A 19656-nucleotide genomic window follows, 5' to 3' on the forward strand; every position below is an offset into this window, starting at 1 on the left:
CCTGATAGAACAAGTTAAACCATCAGTGGTTATCCAGTTTAATTGTGGTCACTCTCTTCTATAAGTGGGTTGCTCTTTGGAAATTAAAGTCGAAAACTCGGTCTTGTCTGTGAAGTATAAATGATACTATTTAAAATTTGGAGCCAGGGACACAAGTGTTAACTCTCAGAAATCAGAAAGCCCTTTACTGTCGTTGATTAAAGGGCTCCCCTCTCCAATGCAATACAACAATAATTTAATTAAATATATAAATTAGATTAATTAAAGATTAAATAATTAAATAGAAAATAAATACAAAATTGGATAAATAAAAACACATTATGTTTTTGAGAATAGAGACAAACAGAATAGAGTTTATTGCCAGTTGTTCCATTTTTGTTTGTGTCTCCAAGACTGCATTTACAAACAAATACACAGTACATTCGAGGAAATTAAATATACAACACAATCGAATAATAGTGACTGCTTGAAATTGTATCACGGTTTATTAGTCAACTCAATCATTTCTGTTGATCTTGGTTGCACTGACTCTCAGCTAAGGAGCTCGTCTGTCGACTCATGGAGGTGGACCAGATGCTGAGAATCACAGCACAGGATGCACTTTGGCATGAATGGTATCAGCGTTCACTTTGTCTTATAAGTGCGAATGTATTTTGACATAGTACATACGCTCACATTTTGAGTGCCGCTTTTGTCAGGATTGCAGGTAACGGTGCATCAGAGAAGAACTTGAAGGAGGGCGTCTGCGCCCAGTTTGAGAAGAACTTCGCAAAGGCCAAATGGCGGGTAGGAAATCAAACTCTGTCGCTAGATGTTAGATGCGGGATATAAAATTCAGGGTGAAAGTTGTTGAAAATGCAGATTGGAGGTACTGTATATGTAGTATAAGATATTAGTATTGATGATTAAAAATAGAAGGGATGCACTGATAGCGCTTGTGTTCAGATCGAGCAAGAGTAAAAGTACTTACATTTACTCGCCGATACCAAGGAGCGATACTTGCTCATATTACATCTTGCAATATTGTTAAAAACGCATATTCTCTTGAACAGCACTGTTGTCATTCCTGACCTTTATACCATGTAACTGCACATTATTTATTTATTTTTATTTTTTATAAACTAGCCACAAATTTCTCTTAAAAGTAGCCTGTGGGGCTTCAGTTATGTAGGGTTTCAGACGTCAAAGTTTTCTTTTCAGTAATATGTTCTATCCACCCTCAAGCGTCTAAACACAATTTTGTTCTTGTGGAATTTGAGTTAAGCTCAAAATCCACCCGTTTTTTTTACCATATCAGGGGGCGGCCATTTTGTCACTTTCCATCGACTGAAAATGACGTCACAGTCGCTCGGGGCTCAGGTAACGACCAATCACGGCTCATCTGTTTTCTGAAGCTTAGCCATGATTGGTTTTTACCTGAGCCTTTACGCAACTGTCATTTTCAGTCGAAAGTAAGTGACAAAATGGCCGCCCACTGAGATGGACAAAACGGCTGGATTTTACGACATAACCTATATTCCACAAACGCAATCTTAATCAGAATACTTTCCTTTAACCAGTGTGACTAACAAGAACATATTATTGTCAAGAACTTTTTGGGTTGACTTACCCTTTAACTACAAAATAAAATGAGTAAAAAAAACATTCTTAACCCACTTACTGCCATTGACGGCTAAAGACGTCAAATGTCCTTTTTTTTTTTTTTTACTTGGCTGAGTTAACAAAACTACAAGTTATAAAACAAAACTGGGAAGGGATAAGTGTTTGTTCGACGTTCCACGCTGCAGCTTCGTGACGAAAGCTCTGCCAGCTCAGAGGGAGCCCGACAGCCCTGAACATTGGTGCTTGCCAGACGCCACCCAAGCAGAATATAATTTGCATTCAAGCGTTATCATGTGTGTTTACTTTGAAGTATCTCCACATGGTTGATGTGGCTCCTACTCAGAGCAGTTTGTTTTTACTACAAGTATCAATACAGACATACTGTATCGGCACCACGACTGATATCAGTGCATCCCTGTGAAAAAAGTAATAAATGGATAGTATATCACAATGTGACTATTTCAAATGTTAATGCCAAGGAGAAAGCGAGGGGATTGTGAAGGTGGTATTGCTGACAAGTAACACCGAGCACAAGTAACAGTCATAAACTTCTTCTCTCTTTCCCCATATAATTCCCAGGAGTTGAAGGTATTGTAGATCATTATGATAGAGAATGGAAGGACAGAGCGTGGGTGGAACTGCACATTCACAGTCTGGAATGATTCCATGAAAAGGCATCTCCGAGGCTGCAACTGTATTTGAATTGACTATTTTGTGGGTAAATCGTGCAAAAGAACTCAACGTAAAAACAAAAAAAAGTCAGCCATGAGATGCGTTGATCATATTCTTGACTGGTGAAGGTCTCCTCATAAGCTCTGTCCATGCACTTTCACTCTGCCTGTCCCGGAGGAGATCCACTGTCCCACTTTTCCTTTTTCACAGTCGAAAAGTTCAAAGTGGCCGGCTCTGCTCCTTTCCTACTCCTCATCTGCATTCGTCTATGAAATTAGTGTAGTTGTTCAAATAATATCGTCATCAGCAACGGGACGTTGGGATGTTTGTGTCGTTGCCATGTTGGTGTAGATAAGGAGAGAGTAAAATGGAAAGGACGCAGTGGCTGTAAACCACTGTGGACCGTTGAAATGTAACGAGTCAATGTACAAGGCCCCCTGTCATTCCTCATATCAAAATCCACATTGCACCTCAATGTTTCGCTTGCGTTCATAAACAAGAAGCTGCTTCGTCACGTCATTTCTGTGACTTCCAGATAATCCTGGTATAGAAACATCTTTTAAGATCTCCTATTTTCCCAAATTCCTTCACGGAAGTGGACGGCTTAATTAAATGTATCAAGTAAGCAAGAAGGAATATGGGAAGAAGGAGTCTTGAGACTGATTTACACCAGGGCGAATTGTATAAAATCCACCTGGAAGTAAATACATGCACAATTCACTTCAAGCGGATTATATAAGAGTGCTTCGTTTTATTGTGCCTAGATCGGCTTTGGCAAATAATAATAAGTATAGTACCAAGGTTTTAATGTGCTGTGGGACAAAATTAGTCACGGGCCCATCCTGTATGCGAATAACATTTCTCTTATGGTTCTGTCCCCCGCCCCCGTGTCTTGCAGAAAGCGATCCGTGTCACCACCTTTATGCAGCGTCTGAAGAACTCCGAGTCAGCTCTTGACAGTTCAGCTGAGGTGCAGCGTGGGGAAGATGAAGGGGAAGTGAAAGGAGGGGTGTCGGAATTAACGAGTGAAGAGGCAGGTGGCGGCGTCGCACAAAGCGGGGGGATTACAAGTGGGGTACCTTTCGAGGTCATGGTTGAAAATAGGCCGCCGGATGTTAACCAGGAAGTTGAAAAACAGCAGGCGGTAAAGGTGGATCTTAAAGTCGGAGCATCCCCATCCTGCGATAAGCTTGCCGCAACGAAAGTGCAAGATGGTCAAACCAAGAAAACAACGGCCAATATGGATGAAGACAAAGAATCGAAAGTAACGCCAACCACAACTATGGAACGTACCAAGCTAACAGACAGCAATTTAGGTCCTCGCCTTGACAGGAAACAGATGTGCTCCTCTCCTGATCCCAGCAACAAGCAAAAGATGACCGCAACACTTCACGGCCCTCCACTCACAACCGCCGCGAACGCAACGCAGAAGGATGGAAATGACGGCAGCTGGTGTCAGACACAACTTCCAGAGGCGGTGGCAGAGAGTTCTGTGGGAGCATCAGCCACTCCGGCTATCGCGCCGGGAGCTGGGGCAGATGTCGGTCTTTGTGTTCGGTTAAGGGGTGAGGCAAGTCCTGTGCTGAGGAGGGACAAGGATGCCAAGAAAACCGATCGATATAGCGCTGAGTTTAATATTGCCAGAGAAAGCCCTCCGGCAGGTCACGGTTGCTACGCAATTGGCAGCTCGGCTAGTTTAGGCCGGCACACCACACCGTACAATAGAGACATTGGGACTGTAGGCATGGGGATGGCAGGGCCCTATGGGAGCCCGTATAGCACCTTATATGCAAGTGGAAGAAGTGTGGGGATGTACGGGACCGGGTTACATCACGGAGGAGTGGGCAGCAGTACGACAAGCGATTGGCAAATGGACAGTGTGATTGAGCAAATCGAGAAGCAAATGGTGGCGGTGCTGGAGAAGATTGAAGGAGACATGCCTTCATTATTGGAGCAAATCAGCGACTGCCCGCCTGAACCACTGCGTATCCGGAGCACATGCGCCTCGCCTGCCACCTCCCGGGCACGCACCTCACATCACAACTCTTCGGAAACCTTGGCCACGCCGCCGCCTCTTCCGACCTCTCCCAGGCCTGCGCTGCCTTCTCTCCCTCGCCTCGCTATCCCTCCTCCTTCTTATCCTCCACCCTCCCCACCCTCACAAGCCGCAGTCCAGGCTGCAGGAGAACAAGAGTGTGGACAAAGTGGGAGTGAATGTTCTGGACTTTTGTCCAGAGTTGGGATGGGCAGAGGGTTATAAAGTAGTTGGGAATGATCAAATACAAAACATGTTACAGACTGGAATTTGGTATAAATCAGCGTCATTTCCAGTGATTGGCAGGTGACCAGTCCGGATGGGAGTCCTGCAAATTAATGGATGGATAATCGTATTTATTGTTACTCTGTCACGCAAAGAGCACGTCCACCTCATCCTTGCAAAGATATTGTAATGTTGTTTGGTACAGCCGAAAGAAGATGACTTCTTGAGATATGTTAAGCACGAAACTCTTATAGTTGAGTGAAAAGGAACAGGCACATGGATAGCATTGTATATATATATATATATATATATATATATATATATATATATTTATGCAAAGCATGGGGGAAGAAATGACGAACCACAATTTGAATGATGTCCTGCAAATTGTAAATACATTTACTCTAACTGGCGACCCAATCCTTGTTATGCTGTGTGTTGTAGTCTTCCTCATGTCCAAACGTCTTTCAACATCATTGATCATGCACTTCCAGTCCCCCTTTCATCCTTTTTAATGTAGCACTTAATTTGTGATGGAGGTCAAGGTTGCAGCCCAATTGGATTGCAGCCAAATGGATTGATTATCACTGCAATAGAGATTTGTTGTAAATATTCTTTGATCCCTTGAGAACAAAAAGTTATCCAAAAATTGTAATTAAATATATTTTGGGCAGAAAGAACTCGACTTATTTTACGGTCATAAATGTAAAAGTGATGTATATTTTATTCATGCTTTTTTGGTCTGTGTTATCTCCATGTTATGTGCTTTTCTCTGGATCAAGTCTACCCCAGTGTAAAATATATTGTGTCTGTAACCCATTCAGAAAATAAAACGAAATTTCATCTTTGCCGATTTCATTTATTGGTGTTTTGATTGGGAAGCGAAAAATAAGTCAAAATCATGACTGAATGTCGACGTACAGTAGGGAACGCCATCACAGAGCTGCAGGCGCTCAACGCGCCTACATATCCCATAATGCTATGCGCGCATTGTGGATTAGACTATCATTTTGAGGACACGGGTGAGGAAAAACATACACAGCGTTAAACAACGCAAATACAATTCAATTATCGTCAAGTGTCCAATTATCGATTAATTTAGAATGGTAATTTTGAGTTTACATACATTATGATGGAATTTCAATCATGAAATAAGTTATACAAAAGTATTTCATTGAATGGTCTGAAAGGGTAAGATGGTTGCGCCTGTAACGTGCACATGTTGCTGCTTTGCTTTGCTTTCTACTGAAATAGTGAGGGGGGGGAACGCTTGAGCCAGCAAGCACCGGGCAGCAAGTCGTACAGCGGAAAAACTCACGCAGAGCCCGCCACCGTGACATACTTTTCTCACTGTCATCAGCAGCGGCGTTCAATTGCCACGCGGTTTGTTCGGACGTTTTTGTTTTTCTACAGGCCGACTTTTTTTTAATACTACAGACCAGGCAGAGTAATATCGGATGTGGTAAGTTGTGCACACTTGTGTAAGCTTCTCGTGAATGCTAGCGCGAGCTACGTAGCTAATGTTAGCAGGCTAACGAAGATAGCGGCACGAGATGGGAGAAGTCATTGGGTGGCTAGATAGCTCACAGGCTAGCTAGGTGCACAAACGCTAACAACTACGCAGTCGGTATATTGGAAGAACGCCGCACTAGTTCGGTTCTCCACTACAGCAAAATCGTGGTCAAGTGTTTTCAATTAACATCTGGGCATTCCCTGAAGTTGTTTATTCTTTGGTTTCTTCAATGACGCATGGAAACACTTTGCTGTGAGCATTAAGATGTGCTAAAAGTTACGCATATGCCCATTATCATTTACATGAAGATACGTTGGCCCGAACCTGCTGTAACTATTCCATGGAACTGGCTTCGATTGCGAGGTGAACGCTCAGATTAGCACGCTGCGACGTTAATCGAAACGCGATCGACGTTACCGGCCACAGAATGCCGAGCATCTTCTCGAGCTTGCCAAGTTATGCTGCCTATGTGATCTGTGACATTTTACTAAGATTTTGTAGCAACGGTGACGCCGTGCTCTAAATGTTGTTTTGTAAATCACGATGGGGTGAAAAGACAAGCAGACTTGTAGGACCCATGTCGACATGTGTACCCGAGAATGTGCGGCCCGCACGTTCGTGAGCCTTTGTCATTCAGGAGGCAGGCACCCCCTCCCCCAATACTCTTATTCTTCTTCAGATATGAACGCTCCTCACCCTTAACCTCTATTTAGCCGATGGCTCAGAACGCTCAGCAGCGCTTTAACTTATATATGGCCCACCCTTTATTTGTGCTGTTTGGTTGAGCTCGTCATCAGATTAGATATTTAAAGTGTAGCAGCACAGAGGGACAAAATGTGTTTTGTGTGTATTTATAATTGTCCACAGTGAGGTGATTTGCTGAAACAAAGATGGTCTTTTTATGGCTCGATCTCTCGTCATTCTCTTTACTAGGTCGCAAATATAAAGCGTTGAGGGGATACTTGGGCTTGTGAATGGCTTGATTGGTAGACGCTGTAGTTGATTGTACTGTACAGTAAGTGCAAGTACTACTTTCCATGCGGCCGTGTCCACGGGGGGCGGGGCGAGTGAGTGCGCACAGCCAATGGCACGTCGGCGTGCATGAGCCGCGTGGCCGAAGCCAACCTTTCCTGTGGAATATTTCGGGCCGCGCGTCACGCCTCCCCCCGCCCCTTTCTCCCCATCTGCCATTTTGGTTTTGTTCCCGTCTGCAGTCGTAAAGCCAGCCAGCAACTATTGCATTGGAGAGCCCTCGCATTGCAAGCACATAGTGACTCGACAATATAGCGCGAGCAGGCCGATCTTTTTCATCAAGATTTTTTCCCCCTCCTCTTCTTCCCGCCCGTCGACATATTTCCGACCGCTGACATCTGAACGCAACGGGAGGGGAGCGGGTTCGCATTGGAAAGGCCCCGGGAAGGATTATTGGTAAGAAAAGAGAAATCAATGGGGTGCGAGTGGAAGCGGCTAAGAGCCGAGTTAGCGCAAACGGGTCGTATGTGATCGCGCATGTTTGACGCCGCATTGTGTCCGCTTCCTTTTTTAACATACAATCGAATCGGTACGCTGAGATGTGATCGGAAGCTTTCAGGACGATCCGCGCTTGCTGGTCGTTTTGTTAGCGAGCCGGTAAAGTTGTGTGGTGCCGGCCGAGCGACCGAACGAGGCCTCGAGGCCGCGGCTGTCGTCCGAATGGCGTTGGGCTTTGCCTCTTAACTTATTCATGTTGCCACCCCGTCCGCTCGCCAAAACGACTTAACCGATTAGTGGCACGCAGCCGGTCGCCTCTCGCCGGCCTCCACGAAGCCCTGACGCGCTTTCTGGGGCGTTGTATTAAAGCCTTTGAAGTGGCTTCCTCGCTAGCTTTTATCGCGTTGCGCAAATGAGCCAGCGTCAGGGAGCGTGCAGTCGTGGACCGTGTGCGGGAACACTTTCGGTTTTCACCCGACATCCACTGTTATGCTCAACCGAACTGTGAATTTTGTCCTGTACGCCAACTGGCTGCTGCTTTTCCGGATCGTTCGAGGGTTTCAAAAACTGCTTTACACGGTAAACTGTCCCTGATCGACGCTGGTTACTTGATGGTTTATGATTCCGACACGCTGCGGCCTTTTTGTCACCTCGCGTACTAGGGCGTATTTTAACTGGTCACCATCCGGAAGAGACTCGTCCTTTCGGTTTGTGTATGGTTCGTTCTTGTGGCCACACCTGCGAGTTATTGTCAAGTGTTAACCGCAGTAAAGTTTGAATGATTCAGCGTTTTTCTGTTCCTCGCCCAAATCCAGGTCTGTACACAATAGAGCGCCATCAACAAGGGAGACCTGTGCCTGCATGAAAGCAGCACATAATGCTGCTATTCATAGCTCTTCCTAGGTTCGCTGTGTTGTCTAGCAGATTTGCTGATGGCTCAAAGCCAGCCCCAGCTGCTTTCTGCATGAGAAATCCCTTCTCATCAAAATGACCCGGATTCAGTCCGATTTAGATGCATCCACGTCGTCCGTGACTTAGTTGTCATTTATTCCTTGCTGATAGTACCTCATTGAAAATGTCAATTCAAATTTCGCCCACCCACAGATGTCCAGCTCGCCGCTGTCCAAGAAACGTCGCTTGTCAGGAACAGAGACGAAGACGGGATCCCACTGCTCCTCCTCAAACTCCGTCAGAACTGATCTGTCCCATACACCTGCCAACGTAAGCGCATTCTCCTACTGGAGATGACTAGTTAGGAATAAACTTTCCACGATTCTCATGATCTCATTTGGTTCTTTCTGGCAGGGCATGGCTAAGAATGGCAATGACGCTGAGATTGATGAAGGCCTGTACTCCAGACAACTGTAAGGCTTCATTCTTGCTTTCAGAGTAGTATTACGAAGCTTCTTGTGCCTGATTTCTCCAAAAGACAGTTTTATATTTTCACATTTCTTGTATAAAACATGTTTTGCTGTTAGAAATGGATAATGGTCATGCACATACACCCTCTTACATGTAAAAAGCAAAATATGAGCTTGCTGATATTGTGGTGAATTTTGACTATAAGCATTTAATGCTCCCACCGTGGCCTGTGACTTAGCAACAAGCTTCAGTGAGCAAGCTGACTTTAGTGTTTAACTAATATTTAGGATTCCTGAAAGGGCATTATTTCAGTTGACATTTCATTCTGAAGATGTGGACGTGGTAACCTTGACAGCATCCAGCTACACGCAACGTTTCGCCACATAATATGACCAACAGGTTTTTTTTTTTTTTATTCTGCTACATGTCCATGAGTGATTTTAATGAGGCCACTTAATGGGACTGACATTGTCCCAACTATTCCTTCTTCAGGTACGTGTTGGGCCATGCTGCAATGAAGCGCATGCAAAACTCCAATGTGCTCATCTCCGGTATGAGAGGCCTCGGAGTGGAGATTGCCAAGAACGTCATTCTCGGGGGTGTACGAAGTGTCACCGTCCATGACGAAGGTGCAGCGGAATGGAGAGACCTCTCTTCTCAGGTGAGCGGACATGTGCATTGAGAGTCGTCGTCTTTAACGATTTGCGCAGGTTTTAAATGTCACATGATTTCGTCGGGTGACGGTTGATAATCAGTTTGGTCTCCTGTGTTTTCCCCAAACTGCAAATTGATCTAATGAGAATTCATTTGCGAATCCCAAATCCTAACCATACGCTGACATGATCGAATCACTTCGTTAAACTCATTTTGCCATCTCAAAGCAGCATTTAGGTTGATTTTGATAAAGTGAATTTCAATTCTCTTACTGTGCTCATTTTCCTCAATATTGTTTGAACAGGCTTTGTACTGCTTTCATTCCAAACAAAGTTACATTGCAAACCCGCCCCTCAATTACCGTGAAAGACTGACCCAAATGTATCAGTGGGTGGCCTCTGGTTGAATCGTAATCACAGTGGATCTCAGGACAGTTTTATGACATCATTACAGAGGTAGCTTTCCGTTGAATCATGAGCATCACCTCATTTCAAGCTGAGGCTTTAGATTAGTGCTCGATTGATACTGACAGTATTCCCCAAAAATTAAGAACAGCGTGCAAGAATATATCTTTTATGGCATTATGATGCTGATTTTTATTTATTTTTCTGCATTTAGTTTTATATTCGCGAAGAGGATCTGGGGAAGAACAGAGCAGAAGTTAGTCAGTCCCGTCTGGCTGAACTCAACAACTATGTACCCGTGGCTGCATATACGGGTGCACTCACAGAAGACTTCCTGACCAAGTTCCAGGTATCAGCCATTTTTTGGAAACTCAGTCAGGGGTGATGGTACGGACAAATAAGAACTTTTTTAATGTTGCGCTTTTTCTAATCCAGGTCGTAGTGCTGACCAACTCCACCCTTGATGAGCAGCAAAAACTGGGAGAGTTCTGCCACAGCAAAGGCATCAAGATCATCATCGCAGACACTCGGGGTCTGTTTGGGTAAGATCCCGAACATCCTTCGTTTGACTTCCACACGGTGACGGGAGCTCTCTGACGCTTCGATTCTTTTGTAGCCAGCTTTTTTGTGACTTTGGTGAAGAGATGATTGTGCATGATACTAATGGAGAACAGCCACTGAGTGCCATGATTTCCATGATCACAAAGGTTTGTCCCTTTAACTTGCTTTGTTTAGCAAAAGGCCATTATTACATTTCACAGATAACCTCAGTGTTAATTGTTGACGGAAAAACAAATATTTTCTCCAGGACAATTCAGGTGTTGTGACTTGCCTGGATGAGGCCCGGCATGGTTTTGAGAGCGGTGACTTTGTAACCTTCTCAGAGGTTCAGGGAATGACCGAGCTAAATGGCTGCCAGCCGGTTGAGATCAAAGTTCTGGGTAAGACGCGTTTGTGTTTCCATGATTGATATTGCCGTTGGTCTTGTGACGAACATGACTTGCTTGACGTGGTCGATCTCTGTCCAGGTCCCTACACCTTCAGCATTTGTGATACGGCAGGATTTACCGATTATGTTAGAGGAGGAATTGTTTCCCAGGTCAAAATGCCCAAGAAATTCACTTTTGTAAGTTGAGTAGATCATAAATGCGCAATTTTGGTAGTTGGGTTTTCCTTTTGTGACAAAGGTTTTTTTTTTTTTTTTTAAATTGTTTTTTTTTTTTACTAAAGAGTATATCTCTTAGCTTGCTGACAGTTTCAACTGTCACTTCGGCCCTCGTCAGCTCTCTTCCTTGTGTGGCATGTCTAAAAATAGCTGATTGGGTCGGGAAAGCTTTAAAATAAAGCTGTTCAAACCCCCTCCCCTGCCGCTTTTGAGATGGTATCGCAAGTGTGTGGGGAGCAAGCCCCCTTGTCCCGGTTGATGGTGCCATCGCCACGCCTCCTTGATTGAATTTATTGGTTTCTGAACTCATGATAGTGACTGGGGGTTGGAGCGCACACTTACTCAGGTCGGGGACCTTTATGTTTATGAATTTCCAGCCAGATCAGTTGTATTTATAGAAAGCACACAAGGAAGTGGCGACAGTTCTGACAAAGTGACACCCAAAAATTTTAGCAAGCTAAGAATTGTTTCTCTTCATTGTGAAAAACAGTTGTTTGGAAAATAGAAACCCAGAATTTAGTTTAAAAAAAGTTTTACTTGTTATACAAATGTTTTTTGGTTTTTTTGGGGTGAAACTGAGTGACATTTATTTATTTTTACCCTCCTGTATTGATCTTGGGGCTGTAGAAATCCATTTCGTCCTCCATGGCTGAACCAGAGTTCATCATGACAGACTTTGGCAAGTTTGAGCGTCCAGGACAATTACATGTGGGCTTTCAGGCCATCCACACCTTCCAGAAGAAAAACAACCGTCTGCCTGCGCCATGGAACCAGGTAGTCATCTTGTTAGGCCTTACTTTGTTTTTGCGGTAAGATTAATCGTGTGTGTATTGCAACTGACCTGATCAAACCAATTTAAATCAATTCCATCCACATGCCAGGCTTTGTTTAACAAAAAAAGTGCCAAACATTTACACTTATCCTCACTACAACTCGCAAGAAGCTTGTCGTGGGAAGTAAAACATTATGAATTTATTCTATACTTCACAACACAATGTGGCAAACGAGCAAACTCTTTGAAAAGGAAACTTAAATAGAGCTCTTCTATGAACAGAAACAGATCCACTGTTCCGATTGGTCTGCTACTACACGGGTAGTTTTTTTTTGTGCGTATTCTTATCTGTGTCAATGAGAAGAAGGAATTTTAAGTTTGACATCTTCAGGGCAAGTGCAATGGCTAGCCACACCACAGTCCTGTCTGTGTCCTTTTGGCTCACCACTGAACCAGGTAAGGTTCAGGATCCAAGAAAAAAAGAATCTACACACAGCATAACATATATAATCACCATTAATCTATTATATTTGTCATGTATTCTCAAAGGTAATTAATCTGATATTCAAATCAATCTATACTAATCTCGTTGCACTCTTGAGTACAATGACAATAAAGGGATTTCTAATTCTAATTCTATTACAAAATTATTTGGGAAACCTATAGAAAAAGTAGCATAGCATTTCACATTCTGTATTTTAATTATTGAAATGGGTCAATTACTTTGAATGAATTGGATACATTTTTAGATTTCATATAACCAAAATAAATTAACTGTTAATAATGGGTATTTTATCCAAGCTACCTTCAAAATTAGCATCCAATAAAGTATCTCCATTTAGTAGTACATGTAACTTATGTGCTAGCATAGCAGTTAGCCTATTGCTATTCTCGTTGGCTTCTCACTAATCGCCATATAGGATTGTCATCTCCTCACTTTGTCGCAGTAAATACATGATACAACACAACAAAAGTGTTCAAGACTTGCAGGCCTCGGATGGGTTTTTACCAATTTCTTGGCCACAACACAGTTGCGTTAAAACGGCTTATAGCACATTAACATTGAGGCCTTGCTTCCTGGAACTCGACACAAGCGCTCAGTCGATGGAAAACAGCTCCCCGCGTCAATATACATGTACAATTTATTGTCCTAACAAGCATGCAACTCATTAGATACTGACATGGATGAGTTGATCACTCTTTGATGATTTTCACAGGAGAGCTGACGTGTCTTTTTGACCTTGTTTTAGAGATATCTGCCACCTTGTGATGAAATGAGGTTTTAGTTCTAAATAGCATACAGAAGTTTTCCAACCATACATTTTATTGTGGGTTAAATATCGATTAATGATTTTATGAATCGATATCCGGCTATGTAAGGGAAAATCAATAGATAATTCTTTGTTTGAATCTTGCTCGAGTGCTAATTTTGTTGTCTCTTCCTTCCAGGCTGACGGTGAAGAGATGCTGACATTGTCCAAGGAGCTGAACGCTGCACTGTCTGGATCAGCTAAAGTAGAGCAGCTCGATGAGGCGCTCATCAAAAAGCTGTGCTATGTCTCTGCTGGCGACCTGGCCCCCGTCAACGCCTTCATTGGTGGTCTCGCTGCACAGGAAGTGATGAAGGTCAGTTGGGAGCTGTTGGCTTACTTTTAAACTACGCTATCAACTGCAATTATGCGTTCATGTTTTTTCATTGATTTCTGTGTGCCGTTTTTTTTTTTTTTTAGGCATGCACAGGAAAATTTATGCCTATTATGCAGTGGTTGTACTTTGATGCATTGGAGTGCCTGGCAGAAGAGGAGGGAGTTGTACTCAAAGAGGAAGAGTGTGCCCCTGTAAGTGTTATTAAATCCCCCACAAATACGAATCCTGACGGTGGCGTTAAGCTCACCAACGCTTTCACTTTCTTCCCCAGAGGAACAGTCGGTACGATGGACAGATTGCAGTTTTTGGCACCAAGCTGCAGGATTTGCTTGCCAAGCAGCGCTACTTCCTGGTGAGTCTGTGATGCCATCCACTGGCATTAATGGCCTGTAACTGAAGCAGATTGGAATGATACGTTTGATGACAGCAAATGCAGCTCTGGACTTATCCACACGAAGACTAAAGATTAATTCTAGCCCCAAAGCGAAAAGTGCTAAAACAATAGTCCATTGATTTGGGATTGTGTAATTCTCATGTGACATAAAATACGGCACCATTATATGATCTTTTCCTTTTTTTTTTTACTTTATTGTTATAGATCTACTGTTTCGGTTGGACGATTATTTTATTTGCTGGATTTGCAGGTTGGAGCTGGTGCTATTGGCTGTGAGCTCTTAAAAAACTTTGCCATGATTGGACTGGCCGGCGGCGAGGGTGAAATCATTGTGACAGATATGGACACCATCGAGAAGTCTAACCTCAACAGACAGTTCCTCTTCAGACAATCAGACGTTACCGTAGGTGTCGTCGTCGTCGATGTGTTCAACCAGACCACCCGACAATTCCGTTGCTCACGTCTTTGTGCCGTAAACAGAAAATGAAAAGTGACACAGCTGCAGCCGCAGTTAAGCAGATGAACCCCTCCATCAAGATTACCGGTCACCAGAACAGGGTTGGCCCCGACACGGAGAGAGTCTACGATGACGACTTTTTTGAGAGCCTCGATGGCGTCGCCAATGCACTGGACAATGTTGATGCTCGTACGTAACCATAGTCATCTTTCTTCCGTCCTGCCTTGCAGTGTTTCATCTGATTCTTTTTTTTTTTTTTTTTTTCTATTTTGGTACAGGTTTGTACATGGATAGAAGATGTGTGTACTATCGTAAACCTTTATTGGAGTCCGGTACGCTGGGTACTAAAGGCAATGTCCAGGTTGTCATCCCCTTCCTTACGGAGTCGTACAGTTCCAGCCAGGACCCACCAGAGAAGTCCATCCCCATCTGTACCCTCAAGAACTTCCCAAATGCCATTGAGCACACATTGCAGGTGAGTGAACGTGCGCAATAGTTGCACTTAGGGGGGGAGACAGTTTGAGTCAAGCGGATTATTGATGTGTTCTCCACACTTATTCGATTTAGTGGGCCCGCGATGAGTTTGAAGGGCTTTTCAAGCAGCCGCCAGAGAACGCCATGCAGTATCTCTCGTAAGTTGGCTTCCCTGGCAGCATTCTTGTAGCTATTTTTTTTTTTTGTGGTTAGTCTACTGCTGCACCCAGGCCTTTGTGTTTTGAGGTGACGCAGCTTCTCTAACTAAAGTGCTCGCTTGTGTTGTCACAACCAAAAACAAAGTGTAGAATCATAAAAAGCGTTTTTTATTTCACTAAACCCATCATGAGTTCTTTTTTTTTTTACTTTGTGACTGCTGCTTTCTCTGAAGTAACGAGACTCATGGTTTGTGTTGGTCTACCTGCTGGATTGTCTTGCAGTGATCCCAAGTTTATGGAGCGCACCCTGAAACTTCCCGGAGGCCAGTCTGCTGAGTTGCTGGAGGCTGTTTACAAGACTCTGGTCACAGACTGCCCCCGCAATTTTGCCGACTGCGTCGCCTGGGCACGCAACCACTGGCAGTGCCAATACAGCAACAACATCCGCCAGCTATTGCACAACTTCCCTCCAGATCAGGTATTCATTTTTCAACACTTTTCTCCCTCCTCCACTTAATTTAATATTGTTTAAAAAAAAAAAAAAAAAAAGTTGAAACTAAGTCTCTGCCTCAAAACATTGCAGCTAACCAGCTCTGGCGCCCCCTTCTGGTCCGGTCCAAAGAGGTGTCCTCACCCCCTAGAATTCAGCACTAGCAACGTGAGTTTGCTTTTGTTATTCCCTCGTCCTGTTTTGTCCTCAAGCGGCGTACCCAACAGATCATAACAAGAGGTTGGTTTGTCTCGTAGGACCTGCACATAGACTACATAGCGGCTGCCGCCAACCTGTTTGCCCAGTCGTATGGCATAGAAAGCTGTACCGATCGTGCCGCTGTGATCAAGTTCTCACAAGAGGTCAAGGTGCCTACTTTCACGCCACGTTCAGGGGTGAAAATCCACGTCTCTGATCAGGACCTACAGAATAGCAATTCATCCGTTGGTAAGAGGGCATGATTAGGAATGTCATCAGTGTCAAATTGGCTTTCTTGGTTGAAGTAAAATGTCATTTGGCTTTAACAGATGACTCTAGGCTAGAGGAGCTGAAGGTGCTGCTGCCTCCCCCTGAGTCTTCTCAGTTTAAACTCTGCGCTATCGACTTTGAAAAAGTATGTTTTCTGTTTTCCTTCCTTTTCCAGTGTCCTTTTTTCTGTTGGTCTCTCAATGTTCTGATTTGCGCTCCCTCTCGATAGGATGACGATACCAACTTCCACATGGACTTCATCGTCGCAGCCTCCAACCTGAGAGCGGAAAATTATGACATCCCCCCGACTGACCGACACAATGTAGGTGCTTCGTCGTGGAAATTATCACTCCTCTACTTTCCTGTTCGAGACTTGGTCATCTCTGAATGTCATGTCTTTATTCTCCCACCATCCAGAGCAAACTTATAGCTGGCAAGATCATTCCCGCCATTGCAACCACCACAGCTGCTGTGGTGGGTCTGGTGTGCCTCGAGCTCATCAAGATCGTCCAAGGGCATAAGAAGTTGGAGTCATTTAAGAACGGATTCATGAATCTCTCGCTGCCGTTCTTTGCCTTCTCCGAGCCCATCGCTGCTCCCAGACACAAGGTAAGATTGCGACACATTTTTTTGCCTCACACGTGTGTAGCTCACAGAAAATTCCCACCAGTTGTTAGCTCCCATGATGATCCAGCCATGCTAATACTGATGCATCAGGCAGATGCAGTTTATCTGTCGGGGTGCAAGTGCGTTCTACTGAACTTCTCACGCTGATGGTTTCAGTGTGTGCTGAGGAGACAATTTGCCCGCCTACTGTAGGCTGCGAGGTTGAACGTGATGATTTATTTTCCCATTTTGGCCTTTGTCTTCCAGTACTATGAAATTGAGTGGACGTTATGGGATCGTTTTGAAGTCAGTGGTTTGCAGCCCAGTGGAGAGGAGATGACACTGCGGCAGTTTCTGGACTACTTTAAAGTATGCGTTCATCTGCTTAAAGAAACTGTTCGTTTCACTACTTTATTGTGTCCCTTGCATTAAAATAAACTTGTTTTTACTTTTCAGAATGACCATAAGTTGGAGATCACCATGCTTTCTCAGGGAGTGTCCATGCTCTACTCATTCTTCATGCCTGCTGCCAAACTCAGAGAGAGACTTGATCTACCGTGAGTACTCGTGTCGGGGCTATAATGATTAATGGGTTACAGTTGCTCCTTGCTACGTCACAGTTCACTTGTTGCGGGTTCACAGATTTGTATTTATTGAACATTAGTCACTCGGCTGCACATCTCTGCTAAAATAAATATCGTTGGCTAATAGAATGTAGCCTCCCGTTGCTAGTTAAAACTAAGTGATGGACAAATAAAGCTTCGTGAAGCACTTGTGGTCATTTTTGACTCCTCAAAGTGGAACTCTTTGTTTGGTTTAAAGATGCTGTCTAAATATAACACATTTGCACTGCGGTAGCCTTTATCTTTAATTCAAAGGCACTATCTAGTGGAGTGTCCAATATCACCAGAAGCTTAATGTAAACCATCACTAGTTTAAAAAAAAAAAGTCTTATCCTTAACAGGCTGTTTAGCTATTTCAGTCATTTTATTAAAGAAACAACAAGCGCTTTCTTAGCACATCTCTCTCTAGCCTCAACTGACACATCACTGTTCCACCATAGTGACTAATGCTCTAGCCAGGAAATAACAAACGCGAGGTAGCGTGTATCAGTTTAATATAGCCAACCATTGCTAGCCAATAAGGCATTATAATTAAGGGTGGGAACGCTAATCGTTTTTTTTCTATGTTGTTTGTATTTGATATTTCAAGTTTATATAATTGTCGGCCCACATAATAGCACTTACGTGTGTTTGTATGTCAGATGTTTGTGCTGGGGCTGAGCTAATATGGGACAAAATGGCAGAACAAGCAAAACGCACACGGGCAAAAAGCTATTCTCGTTAAAACGCACGGATAAATAAAGGCATCGTTCATTACGTTGCACAGTATTGTCATTCAGATGCTGCTTATTGCACTTTAAAGTTTTAAAATACAGATCAGATTATGTTCAAAGGTTTTTGTAAATTTGACAGCAAATGCTGCCCTTGGCACTTTTTGAAATTTGTGTTGACACGGAATCCAGGTTGTCTTGCCACTTTAATAAGTCAAAGTGTAAAATATAAATCATTGCTTGACTTTGCTGTTCTTGTTTTAGAAAGGTACCTGTGTTTTACATGTCAAATTGTGGGTCTCTGAATCAAATTGAATCGTGAGGTACCCATAGATTCCCACGCCTAACTGTAATGCCACTGATGCCGGCACTGGAGCGCTCTCGGTCACTTTATAGAACAAGCAGGAAGGGAAAATACGTAACGATCACATTCATACATGATTTGCATATGGCCGTAGTAACACGGTAGAGCTTGGGGATGGCGACCCCAAGTGGGCAAAAAAAGAACTACACTTTTTCATCTTAAACGTCTTAAATCAATTCATCTGATTTCGTGATCAATTGATGGGATAAAAAGTAAAATAGGCAATTCCCAAAATATTTCAGATGCATTAATCTGATAGTTGCCGTCCCCTAAAACCATTTCTTCTGTGTCCCGTAGGATGACTGAGATTGTGACCAAGGTGTCGAAGAAGAAGTTGGGCAAACACGTCAAAGCTCTGGTGTTCGAGTTGTGCTGCAACGACATGTCGGACGAAGACGTGGAAGTGCCGTACGTCAGATACACGATTCGCTGAGCTCCACATTGGACCCACCTGAGGGAGGTTGGGGGTTACTGGAGGGAGACAAGTGTTTGTTATGAGGGGTTGAGGTAATTTTGCGGGCGGGGGACTAGGGTGGTGCAGGTCTCCTCAATAGGACAAATTGATCTTTTTTGTTTTCAAGGCCTGTGGTTTGTGTGAAACCCGTGCCTCGGTGTACAAAGCCCCATTGAGCTGACTCACTGGTAGCGTGTGTGTGAGGGATCCACTTGTGCTCAGTACTTCGAGACACGGCTGTTGCAAGGGGGCAGGAAACCTGTACATATACCGGACGTCCTGAGATATTTGCAGCGCTTCAGGGCTCAGTCAAAGCCTGAGTGATGTTGCTACTCAGAACTCCATTACATGTCACATGACTGTTTCCTTCTTTTTACATGTTGCATAGAAGAACCCCCCCCCTTCATCCCCAATAAAATAAATAAAATGATACATGAATTTTATCCATTGACTGTACTGTACCACTTCCCCTAATTCTACCATAACACAAAATTTTTTTGATTGTGGGACGCCAGAAGATCAGATTGCGCCTAAATTACCTCGTCAGCACGCAAAAGTTAAACCCCTCGTCATTGCGGAAGGGGGGGGGGGTTAAGGCACCTCACCTCAGTAAGCACTCGTTGCAGTGTGTTGAGTGCTCTTGCACATTGAATCAGATTTCTTTTTATTTCATGTCTTTGTTTTTGTTTTCTTTTTTTGTATTTTATTTTTTCCTGGGCTAATTAGGGCTCACACAACATGTAGATGATAAACTCTTCTCTCTACCGTGTAAACTCTTATAATGACATTACAGTGTAAAAGCAAGGTAATGTATCTTGATATGGGAGCACTTAGCTTGATAGTGAATAAATGTCAAATCATCACTTGTGAGTTTTTTTTTTCTTTACGCCCTCTTTTGCGGTGGTGGTTAATACCGCAAATAACTTGTGTGTTTGTA

At 43.7% G+C, this 19656-nt stretch overlaps 2 protein-coding genes and 1 non-coding gene across 5 annotated transcripts in view; all 3 read left to right on the plus strand.

Annotated features, from left to right (window-relative positions):
* The window catches only part of camkvl (CaM kinase-like vesicle-associated, like), a 41444-nt gene extending 36057 nt beyond the window's left edge, over positions 1 to 5387 (plus strand). The window contains exons 10-12 of the mRNA XM_088290771.1: positions 536 to 614; positions 699 to 786; positions 3173 to 5387. Of these exons, the coding sequence (XP_088146897.1) occupies positions 536 to 614; positions 699 to 786; positions 3173 to 4534 (1529 nt within the window). The 3' untranslated portion in view covers positions 4535 to 5387. The remainder of the gene's footprint in view (positions 1 to 535; positions 615 to 698; positions 787 to 3172) is intronic.
* Positions 5388 to 5768: 381 nt separating this feature from the next.
* uba1 (ubiquitin-like modifier activating enzyme 1) lies at positions 5769 to 19582 on the plus strand. 3 transcript variants are annotated; one of them, XM_088290780.1, is made up of 26 exons: positions 5769 to 5996; positions 8622 to 8738; positions 8823 to 8881; positions 9372 to 9540; positions 10152 to 10286; positions 10373 to 10479; positions 10554 to 10644; positions 10746 to 10878; positions 10966 to 11063; positions 11730 to 11876; positions 13324 to 13500; positions 13605 to 13712; positions 13793 to 13873; positions 14166 to 14318; positions 14396 to 14561; positions 14651 to 14847; positions 14940 to 15004; positions 15287 to 15482; positions 15588 to 15662; positions 15752 to 15941; positions 16022 to 16107; positions 16192 to 16284; positions 16380 to 16571; positions 16836 to 16937; positions 17025 to 17125; positions 18563 to 19582. In XM_088290780.1, the coding sequence occupies exons 2-26, from the start codon at positions 8622 to 8624 to the stop codon at positions 18696 to 18698; spliced, it is 3174 nt and encodes a 1057-aa protein (XP_088146906.1). In that variant the 5' UTR covers positions 5769 to 5996; the 3' UTR covers positions 18699 to 19582. The 3 variants fall into 3 exon arrangements, with proteins under 3 accessions (XP_088146906.1, XP_088146907.1, XP_088146905.1); XM_088290781.1 differs by lacking the exon at positions 5769 to 5996 and adding an exon at positions 7217 to 7475; XM_088290779.1 differs by lacking the exon at positions 5769 to 5996 and adding an exon at positions 7964 to 8096.
* On the plus strand, positions 16640 to 16741 carry LOC148339684 (small nucleolar RNA U6-53/MBII-28). The gene has a single exon (XR_015842721.1). It is a non-coding gene; the product is annotated as a small nucleolar RNA U6-53/MBII-28 (small nucleolar RNA).
* Positions 19583 to 19656: the final 74 nt, after the last annotated feature.

The sequence above is a fragment of the Idiotropiscis lumnitzeri genome, chromosome 3, assembly GCF_059441095.1.
Source record: "Idiotropiscis lumnitzeri isolate Australia: NSW breed Sydney's pygmy pipehorse chromosome 3, RoL_Ilum_1.0, whole genome shotgun sequence".
Lineage (NCBI taxonomy): Eukaryota > Metazoa > Chordata > Actinopteri > Syngnathiformes > Syngnathidae > Idiotropiscis > Idiotropiscis lumnitzeri.

What these genes read in the sequence shown, in the direction of transcription:
- uba1 (XM_088290779.1), top strand. Translation starts at nt 8,007, where the DNA reads ATGCTCAACCGAACTGTGAATTTTGTCCTGTACGCCAACTGGCTGCTG. An exon ending in TAGAATTCAGCACTAGCAAC is followed by an intron (nt 15,663 to 15,751) that starts GTGAGTTTGCTT and finishes TTTGTCTCGTAG; the next exon opens with GACCTGCACATAGACTACAT. An exon ending in GAATAGCAATTCATCCGTTG is followed by an intron (nt 15,942 to 16,021) that starts GTAAGAGGGCAT and finishes TGGCTTTAACAG; the next exon opens with ATGACTCTAGGCTAGAGGAG.